General features: G+C 51.7%; 1 protein-coding gene across 1 annotated transcript in view; it reads right to left on the bottom strand.

Moving 5' to 3' along the window:
- The window catches only part of LOC147097652 (E3 ubiquitin-protein ligase RNF220-like), a 100,146-nt gene that overhangs the window by 53,627 nt on the left and 22,988 nt on the right, over positions 1 to 23,531 (bottom strand). Inside the window, exons 3-4 of the mRNA XM_085971641.1 lie at positions 14,212 to 14,338; positions 2,752 to 2,788 (exon numbers count right to left, since the gene is read on the bottom strand). Of these exons, the coding sequence (XP_085827767.1) occupies positions 2,752 to 2,788; positions 14,212 to 14,338 (164 nt within the window). The remainder of the gene's footprint in view (positions 1 to 2,751; positions 2,789 to 14,211; positions 14,339 to 23,531) is intronic.

Below are 23,531 nucleotides of genomic sequence, written 5' to 3'. Positions count from 1 at the left end.
CTACCCCAAATACTAAAATCACCCGGTGCCTATCTACCCCAAATACTAAAATCACCCGGTGCCTATCTACACCAAATACTAAAATCACCCGGTGCCTATCTACGCCAAATACTAAAATCACCCAGTGCCTATCTACACCAAATACTAAAATCACCCGGTGCCTATCTACACCAAATACTAAAATCACCCGGTGCCTATCTACACCAAATACTAAAATCACCCGGTGCCTATCTACACCAAATACTAAAATCACCCGGTGCCTATCTACACCAAATACTAAAATCACCCGGTGCCTATCTACACCAAATACTAAAATCACCCGGTGCCTATCTACACCAAATACTAAAATCACCCGGTGCCTATCTACACCAAATACTAAAATCACCCGGTGCCTATCTACACCAAATACTAAAATCACCCGGTGCCTATCTACACCAAATACTAAAATCACCCGGTGCCTATCTACACCAAATACTAAAATCACCCGGTGCCTATCTACACCAAATACTAAAATCACCCGGTGCCTATCTACACCAAATACTAAAATCACCCGGTGCCTATCTACCGCAAATACTAAAATCACCCGGTGCCTATCTACACCAAATACTAAAATCACCCGGTGCCTATCTACACCAAATACTAAAATCACCCGGTGCCTATCTACCGCAAATACTAAAATCACCCGGTGCCTACCTACTCCAAATACTAAAATCACCCGGTGCCTATCTACCGCAAATACTAAAATCACCCGGTGCCTATCTACACCAAATACTAAAATCACCCGGTGCCTATCTACCCCAAATACTAAAATCACCCGGTGCCTATCTACACCAAATACTAAAATCACCCGGTGCCTATCTACACCAAATACTAAAATCACCCGGTGCCTATCTACACCAAATACTAAAATCACCCGGTGTCTATCTACACCAAATACTAAAATCACCCGGTGCCTATCTACCCCAAATACTAAAATCACCCGGTGCCTCTCTACACCAAATACTAAAATCACCCGGTGCCTATCTACACCAAATACTAAAATCACCCGGTGCCTATCTACACCAAATACTAAAATCACCCGGTGCCTATCTACCGCAAATACTAAAATCACCCGGTGCCTACCTACTCCAAATACTAAAATCACCCGGTGCCTATCTACCGCAAATACTAAAATCACCCGGTGCCTATCTACACCAAATACTAAAATCACCCGGTGCCTATCTACCCCAAATACTAAAATCACCCGGTGCCTATCTACACCAAATACTAAAATCACCCGGTGCCTATCTACACCAAATACTAAAATCACCCGGTGCCTATCTACACCAAATACTAAAATCACCCGGTGTCTATCTACACCAAATACTAAAATCACCCGGTGCCTATCTACCCCAAATACTAAAATCACCCGGTGCCTCTCTACACCAAATACTAAAATCACCCGGTGCCTATCTACACCAAATACTAAAATCACCCGGTGCCTATCAACACCAAATACTAAAATCACCCGGTGCCTATCTACTCCAAATACTAAAATCACCCAGTGCCTATCTACACCAAATACTAAAATCACCCGGTGCCTATCTACACCAAATACTAAAATGACCCGGTGCCTATCTACACCAAATACTAAAATCACCCGGTGCCTATCTACGCCAAATACTAAAATCACCCAGTGCCTATCTACGCCAAATACTAAAATCACCCGGTGCCTATCTACTCCAAATACTAAAATCACCCGGTGCCTATCTACACCAAATACTAAAATCACCCGGTGCCTATCTACGCCAAATACTAAAATCACCCAGTGCCTATCTACGCCAAATACTAAAATCACCCGGTGCCTATCTATCCCCAGCCTTGTCCCTATCTAATGTTCTTGCATCTGTCTAAACCTCCTGCCCCACCCCATCTAACCTCCTGCCCCACCCTTATCCCTCTGTCCAGTTTTGTACTTGGGAAAAGATGCCAGAGATAAATGATATGGAGCTTATGGCGGGGGCAAGGAGGTTGACTTTAAAATATCGGAAGTACATAATCCCGACATTTACAAGTAGTTTAATTTGTTTTGTCTCTTTAGTTTGTGACTCCAGTGAGCTCTGGCCAGCCTATAATCAGGTCTATCCACCCTATCACAGACCTTCCCTTTTGTTCTTTCCTCCCTCCCCCCTCTCCCCACCTCTGCACTTGTTTAAAACCTGTCACATCTCGAACATCTTCCAGTTCTGACGAAGGGCCACCGACCTGAAACGTTAACTCTGTTTCTCTCTCTCCACAGATGCTGCCTGAACCCGCTGAGTGTTTTCCAGCCTCTTCTGTTTTTTATTTCAGATTTCCAGCATCCGCAGTGTTTTGCCGTTGATCTGTAATCTGATGCCTCGTCTACAAGAGACCGCTCAGTACAAAACTCAGAACCATTTTATACACATTTAGGGCAGGACTGTCAGCCCCTGGAATGGCAGTAGATGCGGGTTTGCGGAGCCGCAGTTCCGGAGACTGTGCCCGCCGTTCCCTGCACAGAAGCCTGCTACTCTCGGCCGTGGGCAGAGCAGAAGCCAGAATACAGATGAGCTTTATCCTGCCTCTGTTCTGTGCTGTTCCTGGCCTGGGACTGCTTGATGTTGGCATTGACGCCGACAGCATAAAGCGGAGTTCAGTGATATTATATAATGATATACTGAGGGCTCCATTATTTAAGGAAGGGAACAGAGAGAGAGAGAGAGAGAGAGAGAGAGATGAGCTGATTATTACCTGTGCTGGTTGCAGTGATGCACTGGTCTCCTCACAGCTGAAAGAAACAAGCCCAAGTTATCAATATTAGAAGTATGATGATATCAAGATAGGTGGGAAAGCAAGTTGTGAGGAGGGCACAAAGGGCAGGATTTTCATTGGGCCGTGGAGGCGGGATTGGAGGCGTGTGGGGGGTTAAAATCTCGAAATCGGGGGGCACGAACCCATCCTGCCCCCAACCCGCCTCCATGCCAGTTTCAAAGGAGGCGGGTACCCGCCCCGCACTGGGACCCGCCTCCCCGAGGCGGGAAGGGGATTAGTGCCAATTAACTGCCTGTTAACAGGTAGTTAACAGGCAGTTTTTAGCCTAATCCCTATTTTTATCCCTGAAGTGTGGGCTTCCCGATGGCTCCAAACCACGCCAAGTTAGCGAGGCGGACCGTCGGGCTGAAGGGCTTGGAGGGTTCAAGATGTCCGGTGTTCAGGTGAGTGATGGGTGCATGAGTGCAGAGGTAAGTGTGTTTGGTGTGTGTAAAGTGTTTAAATAAGTTTTACTTACCTTTACTTACCTTTACAGCCTTCCTTCCTTCAGGTCTCGGGAGTTCCTCACCTCACCGGCACAGAAAGCAGAATGGCCGCGAGCTGTCAAAAGTTGCAGCATTCAGCTTTCTGTTCTGGAGAGATCTCTAAATCAGCCTGAGAGGAAGGAATTAACTTGGAGTACAGATTGTCAGTGTTTCACAGCTTCAAAGAGCTGTGAAACGCTGATATTTCATCTGTCAAAAGCTCTTGACAGATGAAATGTCAATCTGTGACGTCACCTGTTGCCGGGTGGCCCTTAATTGGCCTGCTGAGCCCGCTGGGCAGGCTCAACAAGGTCAATCAAGTGAAAATCGAGTGGGTTGGCCACAACTCGATGGAGGCGGGACTACAACCCCGAAAGTTGTAGTCCCGCCTCCTACACGCCTCCAGTATCAAAATCCAGCCTACAGAGTCGGCAAAGGGATATCGATAGACTGAGTGAGTAGGCAAGAATTTGACAGATGGAATATAATGTGGGAAACTGTGAAGTTATCCACTTTGGCAGGAAGAATAGAAAAGAAAAATATTATTTAAATGGAGAAAGACTACAGAATGCTGCGGTACAGTGGGATCTGGGTGTCCTCGTACATGAAACACAAAAAGTTAGCACGCAGGTACAGCAAGTAATTAGGAAGGCAAATGGAATGTTGGCCTTTATTGCAAGGAGGATGGAGTATAAAAGTAGGGAAGTCCTGTTACAACTGTACAGGGTGTTGGTGAGACCACACCTGGAGTACTGCGTACAGTTTTGGTCTCCTTGTTTAAGGAAGGATATACTTGCATTGGAGGCAGTTCAGAGACGATTCACGAGGTTCATTCCTGGGATGAAGGGGTTGACTTATGAGGAAAGGTTGAGCAGGTTGGGCCTATACTCGTTGGAGTTTAGTAGAATGAGAGGTGATCTTATTGAGACATGTAAGATACTGAGGGGGCTCGACAGGGTAGATGCAAAGAGGATGTTTCCCCTCATGGGGGAATCTAGAACGAGGGGGCATAGTTTCAGAATAAGGGGTCACCCATTTAAGAGGGAGATGAGGAGGAATTTCTTCTCTCAGAGGGTCGTGAATCTTTGGAATTCTCTTCCCCAGAGAGCTGTGGAGGCGGAGTCAGTGAATATATTCAAGGTGGAGATTGACAGATTTTTAAGCAACAGAGGAGTCAAGGGTTACGGGGAGCGGGCAGGGAAGTGGAGTTGAGGCCAAAATCGGATCAGCCGTGACCTCATTAAATGGCGGAGCCGGCTCGAGAGGCCGAATGGCCGACTCTTGCTCCTATTTCTTATGTTCTTATGAGTGAGATAAAGATATATATTCCACTGGATCGCAGGATAAATTGGAGAATTAGCCTCCACCCCCCGCAAGAGATGGATTGTCTGGTTAGACCACATAAGTCCCAAAAACGTCAAGTGTAGCTCTGGATTGACGTGCCAGGCCATTTTCCTAGGCTGACGCAGGGAGCCCTCCATCAGATCTCCCTGTGCCAACGGGAAGCATCAATGTGGAGCGCTCCCTGACTATCTTGTACAACATACAGACAGCTGACCCAAGTTTCATGGGGTGAGGAGGGTGCGGAAGAGGCACGTTAGTAATGCACGTTGGCTCTTCCTGGTACTCCATCTTGCGCAGCCAGTTGCATTTTGAAGTATTCAGGGCTAAAAATTGAGTAGCACCCCCTCTGGGGCGCCAACTTTGCCGGGGCGCTAGTTTTAGCGCCTCGGGAAAATTAGTGCCCCCGCGACAGAAATTGAGTGGTAGCGCCCCAAGAGAGAAGCAGGGCGCCACGCGCTGCGGCACATCGCGCCGCGGTACTGCAGGCCTTCCCCCCCTTCTTAAAGGGGAGGGGCCTTGTGCAGCACGACCTGGGGCCCAGCTGGGACCCCAGGGATTGGGAGTGCTGGCAAAAGAGCCCGGCACTCAAGAGAAGTGCCGGGCTCATGGAGCGCCGCCGGCACTCTGCAGGAGGGGGGGTGCGGGTAAGGAGGCCAGGGACGGGAGCGGAAGCAGGCCTTTAAATAGCACCTCCCCAGCCGCAGGTAGGCCCCCCCTGACCCCATCGGACATAGCGTCTGGCGGTAAGTCAGGGGACGCTCCTGAAGATTGCAGCCGGGGTGCAAGCGGGGCGCTGCGCGCGGCGATTACGTCATCGGCGGCGGCGCAGCGCCGCGGGGCGCTACCGGTTACCACCACCACTAACCTCCCACTGAATTTCGCAGGAGGCGTAGGCAGCGCCGTGCCCAGGCGCTAGTTGCTTTGCGCCCTCTTAGGGCTAACAGGAGGCGCAAAGCAATCGAATTTTTCCCCCTCAGAGCCTGGAACTCTTTACTCTGGATGAGGGGAGTCTCAGGGTGGATATTAGTCAAGGATTTGCGATTTTTAGATAAATCGAGGCCCAGTAATAGGCTCGAGATCGCCATGAACCCAAGGGATGCAGGCTCCAGTGTAGAAGAGGAAGGTGAACAGGTAGTTTAGATTGGAACGGAATGGACTGTTCAGGGAGCCCATGGAGACTGACACTGTGGAAGCATTTATTGAAGACTCGGATAGACCGATGAGGGGGCTGCTATTCATTTTTGGAACAGCTGGGTGGACTCCAGTGATTTCTGGTCCTCATTTTCTGATCTTCCTATTTTACTTTTTGGTTTCATTATTTTTTTTCTGATTAAATCTCAGATTTGGAGATTTTTTTGTTTTAGTTTAGACCCGATAAAGTGCAGATTTGCTCATAGCTGATCTCACCTGATTTTCTGACCAGGATTCTGGAAAAAATAAAATCCAAAAATTCAGAAGACTTGAAGTGATCTCCACTGGCAAGAGCTGGAGGATTTCAGGAAAGAGTCCTGATCTCACAGCTGATGTTAACAGTTTTGTAATTTTAGGAAAGTCATTCCCCTCCCCCCCCCCAATGTAATTCAACCTTCCATTTTGTTAATTGTGTAAACCCAAAGAAATAAACCATTATCATAATCTACAGTAAAATATAACATGTTCACAATGCCCCTCCCCCCGGATTACACTGTGACCTGTGTACTGACAAATGAACTACACACACAGTCTCGCCCACAAACAGCTGCTCATTCATACCCAGATGTACCACACAGACCCCAGCCATTCTCTCAGATACACAGGCTGTCTCAAAATGAGGTTTAATCCCATCTCAAATTGATATTTATTGCACCACCAAAGATAGAACGACTTCACCGAGGTACACGGTGAGAAGGTGGGTTGGTGGGACTGGGGGCTATGGTGAGAATGTGGGTTGGTGGGACTGGGGGCTATGGTGAGAAGGTGGGTAGGTGGGACTGAGGGCTATGGTGAGAATGTGGGTTGGTGGGACTGGGGGCTATGGTGAGAAGGTGGGTTGGTTGGACTGGGGGCTATGGTGAGAAGGTGGGTCGGTGGGACTGAGGGCTATGGTGAGAAGGTGGGTTGGTGGGACTGAGGCGTATGGTGAGAAGGTGGGTTGGTGGGACTGAGGGCTATGGTGAGAAGGTGGGTTGGTGGGACTGAGGCGTATGGTGAGAAGGTGGGTTGGTGGGACTGAGGGCTATGGTGAGAAGGTGGGTTGGTGGGACTGAGGGCTATGGTGAGAAGGTGGGTTGGTGGGACTGAGGCGTATGGTGAGAAGGTGGGTTGGTGGGACTGGGGGCTATGGTGAGAAGGTGGGTTGGTGGGACTGAGGCGTATGGTGAGAAGGTGGGTTGGTGGGACTGAGGGCTATGGTGAGAAGGTGGGTTGGTGGGACTGGGGGCTATGGTGAGAAGGTGGGTTGGTGGGACTGAGGGCCTATGGTGAGAAGGTGGGTTGGTGGGACTGAGGGGTATGGTGAGAAGGTGGGTTGGTGGGACTGGGGGCTATGGTGAGAAGGTGGGTTGGTGGGACTGAGGGGTATGGTGAGAAGGTGGGTTGGTGGGACTGAGGGGTATGGTGAGAAGGTGGGTTGGTGGGACTGAGGGCTATGGTGAGAAGGTGGGTTGGTGGGACTGAGGGGTATGGTGAGAAGGTGGGTTGGTGGGACTGAGGGCTATGGTGAGAATGTGGGTTGGTGGGACTGGGGGCTATGGTGAGAAGGTGGGTTGGTGGGACTGAGGGCTATGGTGAGAAGGTGGGTTGGTGGGACTGAGGGCTATGGTGAGAAGGTGGGTTGGTGGGACTGAGGGTCTATGGTGAGAAGGTGGGTTGGTGGGACTGAGGGCTATGGTGAGAAGGTGGGTTGGTGGGACTGAGGCGTATGGTGAGAAGGTGGGTTGGTGGGACTGGGGGCTATGGTGAGAAGGTGGGTTGGTGGGACTGAGGGCTATGGTGAGAAGGTGGGTTGGTGGGACTGAGGCGTATGGTGAGAAGGTGGGTTGGTGGGACTGGGGGCTATGGTGAGAAGGTGGGTTGGTGGGACTGAGGGCTATGGTGAGAAGGTGGGTAGGTGGGACTGAGGGCTATGGTGAGAAGGTGGGTTGGTTGGACTGGGGGCTATGGTGAGAAGGTGGGTTGGTTGGACTGGGGGCTATGGTGAGAAGGTGGGTTGGTTGGACTGGGGGCTATGGTGAGAAGGTGGGTTGGTGGGACTGGGGGCTATGGTGAGAAGGTGGGTTGGTGGGACTGAGGGGTATGGTGAGAAGGTGGGTTGGTGGGACTGAGGGCTATGGTGAGAAGGTGGGTTGGTGGGACTGAGGGGTATGGTGAGAAGGTGGGTTGGTGGGACTGAGGGGTATGGTGAGAAGGTGGGTTGGTGGGACTGAGGGCTATGGTGAGAAGGTGGGTTGGTGGGACTGAGGGTCTATGGTGAGAAGGTGAGAAGGTGGGACTGAGGGCTATGGTGAGGAGGTGAGACTGAGGGCTATGGTGAGAAGGTGGGTTGGTGGGACTGGGGGCTATGGTGAGAAGGTGGGTAGGTGGGACTGGGGGCTATGGTGAGAAGGTCGTTGGTGGGACTGAGGGCTATGGTGAGAAGGTGGGTTGGTGGGACTGAGGGTCTATGGTGAGAAGGTGGGTTGGTGGGACTGAGGGCCTATGGTGAGAAGGTGGGTTGGTGGGACTGAGGCGTATGGTGAGAAGGTGGGTTGGTGGGACTGAGGGTCTATGGTGAGAAGGTGGGTTGGTGGGACTGAGGGTCTATGGTGAGAAGGTGGGTTGGTGGGACTGAGGGCTATGGTGAGAAGGTGGGTTGGTGGGACTAGGGGCTATGGTGAGAAGGTGGGTTGGTGGGACTGGGGGCTATGGTGAGAAGGTGGGTTGGTGGGACTGAGGGCCTATGGTGAGAAGGTGGGTCGGTGGGACTGAGGGCTATGGTGAGAAGGTGGGTTGGTGGGACTGGGGGCTATGGTGAGAAGGTGGGTTGGTGGGACTGAGGGCTATGGTGAGAAGGTGGGTTGGTGGGACTGGGGGCTATGGTGAGAAGGTGGGTTGGTGGGACTGGGGGCTATGGTGAGAAGGTGGGTTGGTGGGACTGAGGGCTATGGTGAGAAGGTGGGTTGGTGGGACTGAGGGCTATGGTGAGAAGGTGGGTTGGTGGGACTGGGGGCTATGGTGAGAATGTGGGTTGGTGGGACTGAGGGCTATGGTGAGAAGGTGGGTTGGTGGGACTGAGGGTCTATGGTGAGAAGGTGGGTCGGTGGGACTGGGGGCTATGGTGAGAAGGTGGGTTGGTGGGACTGAGGGTCTATGGTGAGAAGGTGGGTTGGTGGGACTGAGGGTCTATGGTGAGAAGGTGGGTCGGTGGGACTGGGGGCTATGGTGAGAAGGTGGGTTGGTGGGACTGAGGGCTATGGTGAGAAGGTGGGTTGGTGGGACTGAGGGTCTATGGTGAGAAGGTGGGTTGGTGGGACTAGGGGCTATGGTGAGAAGGTGGGTTGGTGGGACTGGGGGCTATGGTGAGAAGGTGGGTTGGTGGGACTGAGGGCCTATGGTGAGAAGGTGGGTTGGTGGGACTGGGGGCTATGGTGAGAAGGTGGGTTGGTGGGACTGGGGGCTATGGTGAGAAGGTGGGTTGGTGGGACTGGGGGCTATGGTGAGAAGGTGGGTTGGTGGGACTGAGGGCTATGGTGAGAAGGTGGGTTGGTGGGACTGAGGGCTATGGTGAGAAGGTGGGTTGGTGGGACTGAGGGCTATGGTGAGAAGGTGGGTTGGTGGGACTGAGGGTCTATGGTGAGAAGGTGGGTTGGTGGGACTAGGGGCTATGGTGAGAAGGTGGGTTGGTGGGACTGGGGGCTATGGTGAGAAGGTGGGTTGGTGGGACTGAGGGCCTATGGTGAGAAGGTGGGTTGGTGGGACTGGGGGCTATGGTGAGAAGGTGGGTTGGTGGGACTGGGGGCTATAGTGAGAAGGTGGGTTGGTGGGACTGAGGGCCTATGGTGAGAAGGTGGGTTGGTGGGACTGGGGGCTATGGTGAGAAGGTGGGTTGGTGGGACTGAGGGCTATGGTGAGAAGGTGGGTTGGTGGGACTGAGGGCCTATGGTGAGAAGGTGGGTCGGTGGGACTGAGGGCTATGGTGAGAAGGTGGGTTGGTGGGACTGGGGGCTATGGTGAGAAGGTGGGTTGGTGGGACTGGGGGCTATGGTGAGAAGGTGGGTTGGTGGGACTGAGGGCTATGGTGAGAAGGTGGGTTGGTGGGACTGAGGGCTATGGTGAGAAGGTGGGTTGGTGGGACTGAGGGCTATGGTGAGAATGTGGGTTGGTGGGACTGAGGGTCTATGGTGAGAAGGTGGGTCGGTGGGACTGAGGGTCTATGGTGAGCAGGTGGGTTGGTGGGACTGAGGGCTATGGTGAGAAGGTGGGTTGGTGGGACTGAGGGTCTATGGTGAGAAGGTGGGTTGGTGGGACTGAGGGCTATGGTGAGAAGGTGGGTTGGTGGGACTGAGGGCTATGGTGAGAATGTGGGTTGGTGGGACTGGGGGCTATGGTGAGAATGTGGGTTGGTGGGACTGAGGGGTACGGTGAGAAGGTGGGTCGGTGGGACTGAGGGCTATGGTGAGAAGGTGGGTTGGTGGGACTGAGGGTCTATGGTGAGAAGGTGGGTTGGTGGGACTGAGGGCCTATGGTGAGAAGGTGGGTTGGTGGGACTGAGGGTCTATGGTGAGAAGGTGGGTTGGTGGGACTGAGGGCTATGGTGAGAATGTGGGTTGGTGGGACTGGGGGCTATGGTGAGAAGGTGGGTTGGTGGGACTGAGGGCTATGGTGAGAAGGTGGGTTGGTGGGACTGAGGGGTATGGTGAGAAGGTGGGTTGGTGGGACTGAGGGTCTATGGTGAGAAGGTGGGTTGGTGGGACTGAGGGTCTATGGTGAGAAGGTGAGAAGGTGGGACTGGGGGCTATGGTGAGGAGGTGGGAGTGAGGGCTATGGTGAGAAGGTGGGTCGGTGGGACTGAGGGGTATGGTGAGAAGGTGGGTAGGTGGGACTCAGGGGTATGGTGAGAAGGTGGGTCGGTGGGACTGAGGGGTATGGTGAGAAGGTGGGTAGGTGGGACTCAGGGGTATGGTGAGAAGGTGGGTAGGTGGGACTCAGGGGTATGGTGAGAAGGTGGGTTGGTGGGACTGAGGGCTATGGTGAGAAGGTGGGTTGGTGGGACTGAGGGGTATGGTGAGAAGGTGGGTTGGTGGGACTGAGGGGTATGGTGAGAAGGTGGGTTGGTGGGACTGAGGGCTATGGTGAGAAGGTGGGTTGGTGGGACTGAGGGTCTATGGTGAGAAGGTGAGAAGGTGGGACTGAGGGCTATGGTGAGGAGGTGAGACTGAGGGCTATGGTGAGAAGGTGCGTTGGTGGGACTGGGGGCTATGGTGAGAAGGTGGGTAGGTGGGACTGGGGGCTATGGTGAGAAGGTCGTTGGTGGGACTGAGGGCTATGGTGAGAAGGTGGGTTGGTGGGACTGAGGGTCTATGGTGAGAAGGTGGGTTGGTGGGACTGAGGGCCTATGGTGAGAAGGTGGGTTGGTGGGACTGAGGCGTATGGTGAGAAGGTGGGTTGGTGGGACTGAGGGTCTATGGTGAGAAGGTGGGTTGGTGGGACTGAGGGTCTATGGTGAGAAGGTGGGTTGGTGGGACTGAGGGCTATGGTGAGAAGGTGGGTTGGTGGGACTAGGGGCTATGGTGAGAAGGTGGGTTGGTGGGACTGGGGGCTATGGTGAGAAGGTGGGTTGGTGGGACTGAGGGCCTATGGTGAGAAGGTGGGTCGGTGGGACTGAGGGCTATGGTGAGAAGGTGGGTTGGTGGGACTGGGGGCTATGGTGAGAAGGTGGGTTGGTGGGACTGAGGGCTATGGTGAGAAGGTGGGTTGGTGGGACTGGGGGCTATGGTGAGAAGGTGGGTTGGTGGGACTGGGGGCTATGGTGAGAAGGTGGGTTGGTGGGACTGAGGGCTATGGTGAGAAGGTGGGTTGGTGGGACTGAGGGCTATGGTGAGAAGGTGGGTTGGTGGGACTGGGGGCTATGGTGAGAATGTGGGTTGGTGGGACTGAGGGCTATGGTGAGAAGGTGGGTTGGTGGGACTGAGGGTCTATGGTGAGAAGGTGGGTCGGTGGGACTGGGGGCTATGGTGAGAAGGTGGGTTGGTGGGACTGAGGGTCTATGGTGAGAAGGTGGGTTGGTGGGACTGAGGGTCTATGGTGAGAAGGTGGGTCGGTGGGACTGGGGGCTATGGTGAGAAGGTGGGTTGGTGGGACTGAGGGCTATGGTGAGAAGGTGGGTTGGTGGGACTGAGGGTCTATGGTGAGAAGGTGGGTTGGTGGGACTAGGGGCTATGGTGAGAAGGTGGGTTGGTGGGACTGGGGGCTATGGTGAGAAGGTGGGTTGGTGGGACTGAGGGCCTATGGTGAGAAGGTGGGTTGGTGGGACTGGGGGCTATGGTGAGAAGGTGGGTTGGTGGGACTGGGGGCTATGGTGAGAAGGTGGGTTGGTGGGACTGGGGGCTATGGTGAGAAGGTGGGTTGGTGGGACTGAGGGCTATGGTGAGAAGGTGGGTTGGTGGGACTGAGGGCTATGGTGAGAAGGTGGGTTGGTGGGACTGAGGGCTATGGTGAGAAGGTGGGTTGGTGGGACTGAGGGTCTATGGTGAGAAGGTGGGTTGGTGGGACTAGGGGCTATGGTGAGAAGGTGGGTTGGTGGGACTGGGGGCTATGGTGAGAAGGTGGGTTGGTGGGACTGAGGGCCTATGGTGAGAAGGTGGGTTGGTGGGACTGGGGGCTATGGTGAGAAGGTGGGTTGGTGGGACTGGGGGCTATAGTGAGAAGGTGGGTTGGTGGGACTGAGGGCCTATGGTGAGAAGGTGGGTTGGTGGGACTGGGGGCTATGGTGAGAAGGTGGGTTGGTGGGACTGAGGGCTATGGTGAGAAGGTGGGTTGGTGGGACTGAGGGCCTATGGTGAGAAGGTGGGTCGGTGGGACTGAGGGCTATGGTGAGAAGGTGGGTTGGTGGGACTGGGGGCTATGGTGAGAAGGTGGGTTGGTGGGACTGGGGGCTATGGTGAGAAGGTGGGTTGGTGGGACTGAGGGCTATGGTGAGAAGGTGGGTTGGTGGGACTGAGGGCTATGGTGAGAAGGTGGGTTGGTGGGACTGAGGGCTATGGTGAGAATGTGGGTTGGTGGGACTGAGGGTCTATGGTGAGAAGGTGGGTCGGTGGGACTGAGGGTCTATGGTGAGCAGGTGGGTTGGTGGGACTGAGGGCTATGGTGAGAAGGTGGGTTGGTGGGACTGAGGGTCTATGGTGAGAAGGTGGGTTGGTGGGACTGAGGGCTATGGTGAGAAGGTGGGTTGGTGGGACTGAGGGCTATGGTGAGAATGTGGGTTGGTGGGACTGGGGGCTATGGTGAGAATGTGGGTTGGTGGGACTGAGGGGTACGGTGAGAAGGTGGGTCGGTGGGACTGAGGGCTATGGTGAGAAGGTGGGTTGGTGGGACTGAGGGTCTATGGTGAGAAGGTGGGTTGGTGGGACTGAGGGCCTATGGTGAGAAGGTGGGTTGGTGGGACTGAGGGTCTATGGTGAGAAGGTGGGTTGGTGGGACTGAGGGCTATGGTGAGAATGTGGGTTGGTGGGACTGGGGGCTATGGTGAGAAGGTGGGTTGGTGGGACTGAGGGCTATGGTGAGAAGGTGGGTTGGTGGGACTGAGGGGTATGGTGAGAAGGTGGGTTGGTGGGACTGAGGGTCTATGGTGAGAAGGTGGGTTGGTGGGACTGAGGGTCTATGGTGAGAAGGTGAGAAGGTGGGACTGGGGGCTATGGTGAGGAGGTGGGACTGAGGGCTATGGTGAGAAGGTGGGTCGGTGGGACTGAGGGGTATGGTGAGAAGGTGGGTAGGTGGGACTCAGGGGTATGGTGAGAAGGTGGGTCGGTGGGACTGAGGGGTATGGTGAGAAGGTGGGTAGGTGGGACTCAGGGGTATGGTGAGAAGGTGAGAAGTTGGGACTGAGGCGTATGGTGAGAAGGTGGGACTGGGGGCTATGGTGAGGAGTTGGGACTGAGGGCTATGGTGAGAAGGTGGGTAGGTGGGACTGAGGGGTTATTGGGTTTGGGTTTCCAGATCTGTGAGAGGCACGAGGGAAAGAAGAAAGAAAAAAGAATGTCTTGCATTTCTATAGCGCCTTTCACGACCACCGGACGTCTCAAAGCGCTTTATAGCCAATGAAGTATTTTTGAAGTGTATCACTGTTGTAATATAGGAAACACGGCAGCCAATTTGCACACAGCAAGCTCCCACAAACAGCAATGTGATAATGACCAGATCATCTGTTTTAGTGATGTTGGTTGAGGGATAAATATTGGCCCCAGGACACCGGGGAGAACTCCCCTGCTCTTCTTCGATATGGTGCCGTGGGATCTTTTATGTCCACCTGAGAGGGCAGACTGCGCCTCGGTATAACGTCTCATCCGAAAGAAGGAACAGACAGAGAAGCAGAATAAAAATCTCCACTGACACAGACCTGGGGTTGAGTGCAGATAATCGCTCCAATTCCCGCTGCAGGTGTTGCTGAAGGTCTCCCCGTTTTAACTCCTCCTGGCACAGCGGGCACCGCAGGAACATAGAACAGTCGTGTATGGCCTTAACATCTACAAAAAAGACACACAAACAGCCATCAAATACAGGCCTGCAAACCCTGTCCTTCCAATCAAATCATCTACTTTTGAAAGTGTCTGCTTGGCTCAGCTGTCGAACACGTTCCTCTGGGTCCGGAGGTTGTGGGTTGAGTGTATAACCTACACTGACCCTTCAGTGCAGGGCTGAGAGGGGTGCTTCACGTTCCTTTGAATGAGATGCTAAACTGAGGCACCATCCGCGTGTTCCATGGATGTTAAAGCTGTGAAGCGCCGTGGGACATTTTACTACGTTAAAGGTGCTATATAAAGGCAAGTTATTCTTGCTAGAGTGTGGCGAGTGTCTCACCTCCTGACTCCCGAAAGCCTTTCCACCATCTACAAGGTACAAGTCAGGAGTGACGTAATAAAACTCACTACGCACTTAGTTTGAGCATAAAGCAAGGCTTTAATCAACTTGTTTCTGAACAGGGAAGTCTAGTTGTATTTCACTAGCTCCTTGTCTTTACAAAATGTCCCTGGTAAGCTGGGGCCAACGCCCGAGTATTTATACTCCTTGGACAGCGCCAGCAACTGGCCGTCCAGTGTTATTTCATTGGTAGTTTCTCGATGATGAGATTTATGACAAGGAGTGTGATGGAATACTCTCCACTTGCCTGGATGAGTGCAGCTCCAACAACACTCAAGAAGCTCGACACCATCCAGGACAGAGCAGCCCGCTTGATTGGCACCCCATCCACCACTTTAAACATTCACTCCCTCCACCACCAGCGCACCCTGGCTGCAGTGTGTACCATCTACAAGATGCACTGCAGCAACTCACCAAGGCTTCTTCGGCAGCACCTCCAAAACCCACAACCTCTTCCACCTAGAAGGACAAGGGCAGCAGGCGCATGGGAACACCACCACTTCCAAGTTCCCCTCCAAGTCACACACCATCCTGACTTAGAAGTATATTGTTGATCCTCCATCGTCGCTGGGTCAAAATCCTGGAACTCCCTCCCTAACAGCACTATGGGAGCACCTTCACCACACGGACTGCAGCGGTTCAAGAAGGTGGCTCACCACCACCTTCTCGAGGGCAATTAGGGATGGGCAATAAATGCTGGCCTTGCCAGCGACGCCCACATCACATAAAAACATTTTTTTTTTTAAAGGTTGTTGTTGTAATTGAAGAATGAAGTTTGTGAATACGGAAGAATGCGATTTAATTGGCCAGAAGCCCTTCATCACCTGAGCCAATCGAATTGTGCAGGTTTTCTAAACAGTTGACTGGATAGCTAACTCTTCTCTTTCACTCTGATTCCTCTCGCGACTCTTGCTGAGGTGCAGTTCCACACTGACCATCCTCCAGTACCTTGTCCAACTGACCATTCTTCATGTTTGAGTCTAGGCTATTCACCCAAGGCAGGCATCATAGCTGTACCCAATTCACCGCTCCACTCCCACTCTGACCGCTCTGTCCTCGGCCTCTTACATTGTTCCACGGAAGCTCAGCGTAAGCCCGAGGAACAGCACCTCATCTTTCGATTCGGCACTTTACAGCCTTCCGGACTCAACATTGAGTTCAACAAATTCAGATTATAACCCCTGCCCCTATTGTTTCAGGCGGCAGCTGTTGATGATTCAGCCCTCCCCATTTGCGACATTTAATCTCTCCTGCCTTCAATCCTAGCACAGACCGTCCCTTTAGTTCCTTCCTCCCCTCCCCCACCTTTCCCTGCCCCTACACCTGCTTAATATCTGTTACATCTCTAACTTTTTCCAGTTCTGACGAAGGGCCCCAGACCTGAAACGTTAACTCTGCTTCTCTCTCCACGGATGCTGCCCGACCTGCTGAGTGTTTCCAGCATTTTCTGTTGTTATTTCAGATTTCCAGCATCCGGTGTATTTTGCTATAGTATAGCTGTACCCAATGCTGGTATACTCCTCTCCACAACCCCCAGGGGTCGGCGAGAGATACTTTATCATTCCCCTTCTCACCTCCTTAATCCGATCTTTTTGCCACATTCTACAGCACCAGATTATCAGGGATTAAATGCCACTGCTTCTGTCCCTACCCCGACCTCTGTTCCGGCTTCCACTGCTGCCCCATCCCTGTTCCTGCTTCTGCAATACTGCCCGGAATTGGGTGCCTTTCCGCTAGATCAGGCGAGCACTCGAAAAAAACTATCTGAAACAGCCACCTACCTTCATCACCATGGCTCCAGTCACACACCGGCGCTAAATGCCTGCCGCCCAGCACCCAGTGCCCACCAACTGTCACCCATTGCCTATGATCTGTAGCCAATTTCCCACCACCACCCACCATCCATCACCCGCCACCCACCATTCATCGTCACCACCCATTACAACAGCGACTACACTTCAAAAGTGCTTCATTGGCTGTAAAGCACTTTGGGACATCCTGAGGTTGTAAAAGGTGCTATAGAAATGCAAGTCTTTCTTCCTTCATCATCACCGCCCAGTATCCATCACCTGCCACCCTCTATCCCTTATCAATCATCCGCAATTCATTATCACCACTCACCATCAGTTACTCACTATCACTCACTCACCATCAGTCACTCACCATCAGTCACTCACTATCAGTCACTCACCATCACTCACTCACTATCAGTCACTCACCATCACTCACTCACCATCAGTCACTCACTATCAGTCACTCACCATCACTCACTCACCATCAGTCACTCACTATCCGTCACACACCATCAGTCACTCACTATCAGTCACCCACTATCAGTCACTCACTATCAGTCACTCACCATCACTCACTCACTATCAGTCACTCACCATCACTCACTCACCATCAGTCACTCACTATCAGTCACTCACCATCACTCACTCACCATCAGTCACTCACCATCAGTCACTCACTATCCGTCACACACCATCAGTCACTCACCATCAGTCACTCACTATCAGTCACTCACCGTCAGTCACTCACTATCCGTCACTCACCATCAGTCACTCACTATCCGTCACTCACCATCAGTCACTCACTATCAGTCACTCACCATCAGTCACTCACTATCCGTCACTCACCATCAGTCACTCACTATCAGTCACTCACTATCCGTCACTCACCATCAGTCACGCACTATCCGTCACTCACTATCCGTCACTCACTATCCGTCACTCACTATCAGTCACTCACTATCAGTCACTCACCATCAGTCACTCACTATCAGTCACTCACCATCAGTCACTCACTATCCGTCACTCACCATCAGTCACTCACTATCAGTCACTCACCATCAGTCACTCACTATCCGTCACTCACCATCAGTCACTCACTATCCGTCACTCACCATCAGTCACTCACTATCAGTCATTCACTATCAGTTACTCACTATCCGTCACTCACCATCAGTCACTCACTATCCGTCACTCACCATCAGTCACGCACTATCCGTCACTCACTATCCGTCACTCACTATCCGTCACTCACTATCAGTCACTCACTATCAGTCACTCACCATCAGTCACTCACCATCAGTCACTCACTATCAGTCACTCACCATCAGTCACTCACTATCAGTCACTCACTATCAGTCACTCACCATTAGTCACTCACTATCAGTCACTCACTATCAGTCACTCACCATCAGTCACGCACTATCCGTCACTCACCATCAGTCACTCACTATCAGTCACTCACTATCAGTCACTCACTGTCAGTCACTCACTATCAGTCACTCACTATCAGTCACTCACCATCAGTCACTCACCATCAGTCACTCACCATCAGTCATTCACTATCAGTCACTCACCGTCAGTCACTCACTGTCAGTCACTCACTATCAGTCACTCACTATCAGTCACTCACTATCAGTCACTCACTATCCGTCACTCACTATCAGTCACTCACCATCAGTCACTCACTATCAGTCACTCACCATCAGTCACGCACTATCCGTCACTCACCATCAGTCACTCACTATCAGTCACTCACTATCAGTCACTCACTGTCAGTCACTCACTATCAGTCACTCACTATCAGTCACTCACCATCAGTCACTCACCATCAGTCACTCACCATCAGTCATTCACTATCAGTCACTCACCATCAGTCACTCACTGTCAGTCACTCACTATCAGTCACTCACTATCAGTCACTCACTATCAATCACTCACTATCCGTCACTCACTATCAGTCACTCACCATCAGTCACTCACTATCAGTCACTCACTATCAGTCACTCACTATCAGTCACTCACCATCAGTCACTCACCATCAGTCACTCACTATCAGTCACTCACCATCAGTCACTCACCATCAGTCACTCACTATCCATCACACACCATCAGTCACTCACTATCAGTCACCCACTATCAGTCACTCATCATCAGTCACTCACTATCGGTCACTCACTATCGGTCACTCACTATCAGTCACTCACTATCCGTCACTCACTATAAGTCACTCACCATCAGTCACTCACTATCAGTCACTCACCATCAGTCACTCACCATCAGTCACTCACTATCAGTCACCCACTATCAGTCACTCACCATCAGTCACTCACTATCCGTCACTCACTATCAGTCACTCACCATCAGTCACTCACTATCGGTCACTCACTATCAGTCACTCACTATCAGTCACTCACCGTCAGTCACTCACTATCCGTCACTCACTATCAGTCACTCACTATCCATCACTCACTATCAGTCACTCACCATCAGTCACTCACTATCCGTCATTCACTATCAGTCACTCACTATCCATCACTCACTATCAGTCACTCACTATCAGTCACTCACCATCAGTCACTCACCATCAGTCACTCACCATCAGTCACTCACCATCAGTCACTCACTATTCATCACTCACTATCAGTCACTCACTATCAGTCACTCACCATCAGTCACTCACCATCACTCACTCACCATCAGTCACTCACCATCAGTCACTCACTATCAGTCACTCACCATCAGTCACTCACCATCAGTCACTCACGATCAGTCACTCACTATTCATCACTCACTATCAGTCACTCGCTATCAGTCACTCACCATCAGTCACTCACCATCAGTCACTCACCATCAGTCACTCACCATCAGTCACTCACCATCAGTCACTCACTATCAGTCACTCACCAACAGTCACTCACCATCACTCACTATCAGTCACTCACCATCAGTCACTCACCATCACTCACTCACCATCAGTCACTCACTATCAGTCACTCACTATCCGTCACTCACTCTCCGTCACTCACTATCAGTCACTCACCATCAGTCACTCACCATCAGTCACTCACCGTCAGTCACTCACTATCAGTCACTCACTATCAGTCACTCACCATCAGTCACTCACCATCACTCACTCACCATCAGTCACTCACTATCAGTCACTCACTATCCGTCACTCACTATCCGTCACTCACTATCAGTCACTCACTATCAGTCACTCACTATCAGTCACTCACTATCAGTCACTCACCATCAGTCACTCACCATCCGTCACTCACCATCAGTCACTCACCATCAGTCACTCACTATCCGGCACTCACTATCAGTCACTCACTATCAGTCACTCACTATCCGTCACTCACCATCAGTCACTCACCATCAGTCACTCACTATCCGTCACTCACTATCAGTCACTCACTATCAGTCACTCACTATCCGTCACTCACTATCAGTCACTCACCGTCAGTCACTCACCATCAGTCACTCACTATCAGTCACTCACCATCAGTCACTCACTATCAGTCACTCACTATCAGTCACTCACTATCAGTCACTCACCATCAGTCACTCACTATCAGTCACTCACTATCAGTCACTCACCATCAGTCACTCACTATCAGTCACTCACTATCAGTCACTCACCATCAGTCACTCACCGTCAGTCACTCACCGTCACTCACCATCAGTCACTCACCATCAGTCACTCACCATCAGTCACTCACTATCAGTCACTCACCATCAGTCACTCACCATCAGTCACTCACTATCAGTCACTCACTATCAGTCACTCACCATCAGTCACTCACTATCCGTCACTCACTATCCGTCACTCACTATCCGTCACTCACTATCAGTCACTCACCATCAGTCACTCACTATCAGTCACTCACCATCAGTCACTCACTATCAGTCACTCACCATCAGTCACTCACTATCAGTCACTCACCATCAGTCACTCACCGTCACTCACCATCAGTCACTCACCATCAGTCACTCTCCGTCACTCACTAGTCACCATCTATTACCCATCACCACTCACCATCCGTCAGCTGTCAGCCATCACTTGCAGTGACTGTAGGGAAACAGGATACTCGGAACAAGACCGGCCCAAAGAGCAATCTTTTGTGCCATTGTGTTGGAGCCACTGTTCCATGTTTGTTACACAGCAGTGCCCAACACCACCCTGAGAGAGAACCATCGGAAAATAGGAACAGGAGTAGGTCATTCAGCCCTTGAGTCTGTTCCGCCAATCAGTTAGATCACGGCTGACCTGTCCCTCAAATCCATTTACCAACCTTTGCTCCATATCCCTCGATACCCTTACCCCAGAAAAATCCATCGATGTCAATCTTGAACATTTTAATTGTCCCCCCAGCATCCACAGCCTTTGGGGGGAGGCGGGAGTGTTGGAGGTTTCCACCACCCTTTGTGTGGAAAAGTGCTTCCTGATTGCACTCGTGAGTGGCGAGCTCTAATTTTATGGTTATGCCCTCTTGTTCTGGATTCTCCCACCGGAGGAACTCGTTTCTCTGTATCTACCCGATCGAATCACGTTATCATTTCAAACACCTTGATTAGATCGCTTTCCTTAACCTTCTAAACTCAGGGGAATACAAGAGGAGACTCTGCTGCCATCAATCTGGCAGGGTTCAAACCCGAGTTCCGCAGACTGCTGTCTGACGCACTGTGCCAGCCACTCCCTTTAACTGGCCCGCTTCCAGTTACCCAAAGTTATCCCAGTTCAGCTCATTCTGAGTACAGGCCGACCTGTCCTTCCAGAAGAGGCATGAGCGCAAAATATTGCTTTTATCACGACCCCTGTTCCATTTATCCCATCTCCCCCTTGTCACGGTACGCAGCAGGCGGTGGGCGGCGGCTGAAAGATTGAGCAAGGCTGCCCCACCTAAACGCGCATTCTGCAATATCATAAGGACAGCTGGTGTGGGAAATGGAAAGGGAAGTGTGCTCGGCCCGGTGGGAGCGGCACCTCGCCAAGCAGAGGAGAGGGAGCATGAATCTAACTCTAGCTAGAACTCGGGTTGTGGCTGGCCCATGTCAACACTTCCGTCCCCTCCCTCACTGACGTCTCTCACTCTAATGATTTATGCAATATTTGGAAAATGGCAAGGAATGGGGGGGAAAAAAACACCTCTGAGATGCTTGCTCCAAGCTCCTTGACTAGTGCAGTGGCAGATCAACACACAGTGTTGTGTCTGTGCGTTACTCCTGCGTCCAGACTGCACTCTGGAGTCTGATTTATTTTCTTTGCTTCTGCAAACATCGCCGAATCCACAATCCAATTATTGTTTTGGAGGGAAGGCCATTCAGAGCTGGGAAATGTGCGGCTTGACTGTCTGTTGACCTATCGGGGAGCATCTGTTCATACAAGCAGTGCTGTTATAAACTGTCATTCAGCTCAGTCACCAGCGGGCACCCCCCCCCCCCTCCCGAACTCCTGGGAAAAGAGAATCCTGAGTGATTAACAGGTCATTATCCACATGATGACCCACACAGGAGAGTGGGAGTGGAGTGGAGGGGGAGGAGGTCACGCCATCAAACATCAGGGGGGTGTCAGAAACCACAAACAATTCTGCTAACATTGTGGCTCAGGAATCAGTACTGAATATTTATTTGATATTAACTTTTCCATCTGCACAAAGCTTCTTTTTAACCCTTACGCTACCATGACACGGTGTTACCATTGCCCTCACAACATGCCTGCTTCCCTGTGAGTAGACTAGGCCTATATTCCCTAGAGTTTAGAAGAATGAGAGGTGATCTCATTGAAATGCGTAAAATTCTTAAGGGGCTTGACAGGGTAGATGCAGGGAGGATGTTTCCCCTGGCTGGGGAGTCTAGAACCAGGGGTCGCAGTCTCAGAATAAGGGGTCGGCCATTTAGGACTGAGATGAGGAGAAATGTCTTCACTCAGAGGGTGGTGAATCTTTGGAATTCTCTACCCCAGAGGGCTTTGGAGGCTCCATCGTCGAGTATATTCAAGACTGAGATCGATAGATTTTTGGATACTTAGGGACTCAAGGGATATGGAGATAGGACAGGAAGGTGGAGTTGAGGTAGAGGATCAGCCATGATCTTATTGAATGGCGGAGCAGACTCGAAGGGCCTAATGGCCGACTCCTGCTCCTATTTCTTATGTTCTTATGTGCTAAAGATTTCAGCCCCTGGTTGACCACGTGTAAGGTGCACTCCTCAACATGCTCCAACCATGTTCGCTCCCAGCCGCTGTGGCATGGGGCAAGCAGGCCAGAATATCTCCTTTGTGGGTCCGCTCCCGAGATTGGATAACTCAGCTGTACGTAACTCCAGGCTGTGTAGGATTGCACGGCAGTGGGTTGTTTCGAGCTTTACTGCAAGTCTGGGTGACCACGACAGATTTTATCCTCTTATCGCAGTCACTCAAATCTTCCAGTTTTGCCTCTTTGCCCACTGAGGCTACATCTCTACCTTCAATAACAACAACAACTTGTATATAGCGCCTTTAACGTAGTAAAACGTTCCCAAGGCACTTCACAGGAACGATTATCAAACAAAATTTGACACCGAGCCACATGAGGATAAATTAGGGCAGGTGACCAAAAGTTTGGTCAGAGGTAGATTTTAAGGAGCGTCTTAAAGGAGGAAAGAGAGGTAGCGAGGCGGAGAGGTTTAGGCAGGGAATTCCAGAGCTTAGGGCCTAGGTAGCTGAAGGCACGGCTGCCAATGGCGGAGCGATTAAAATCGGGGATGCGCAAGAGGCCGGAATTGGAGGAGCGCAGAGATCGCAGGGGGTTACCCAAGAAACGATATACTTGCCATAGAGGGGGTGCAGCGAATGTTCACCAGACTGATTCCTGGGATGGCAGGACTGTCGTATGAGGAGAGATTGGGTCGACTAGGCCTGTATTCACTAGAGTTTAGAAGAATGAGAGGGGATCTCATTGAAACGTATAAAATTCTGACAGGGCTAGACAGACTTGATGCAGGGAGGATGTTTCCCCTTGGCTGG

Source organism: Somniosus microcephalus, chromosome 31 (assembly GCF_052327205.1).
Source record: "Somniosus microcephalus isolate GS21.2 chromosome 31, FLI_Smic_1.0, whole genome shotgun sequence".
Taxonomy (NCBI): Eukaryota; Metazoa; Chordata; class Chondrichthyes; order Squaliformes; family Somniosidae; genus Somniosus; species Somniosus microcephalus.
The sequence above is the reverse complement of the archived record's forward strand: the minus strand, read 5'-3'. Positions and strand labels throughout refer to the sequence as shown.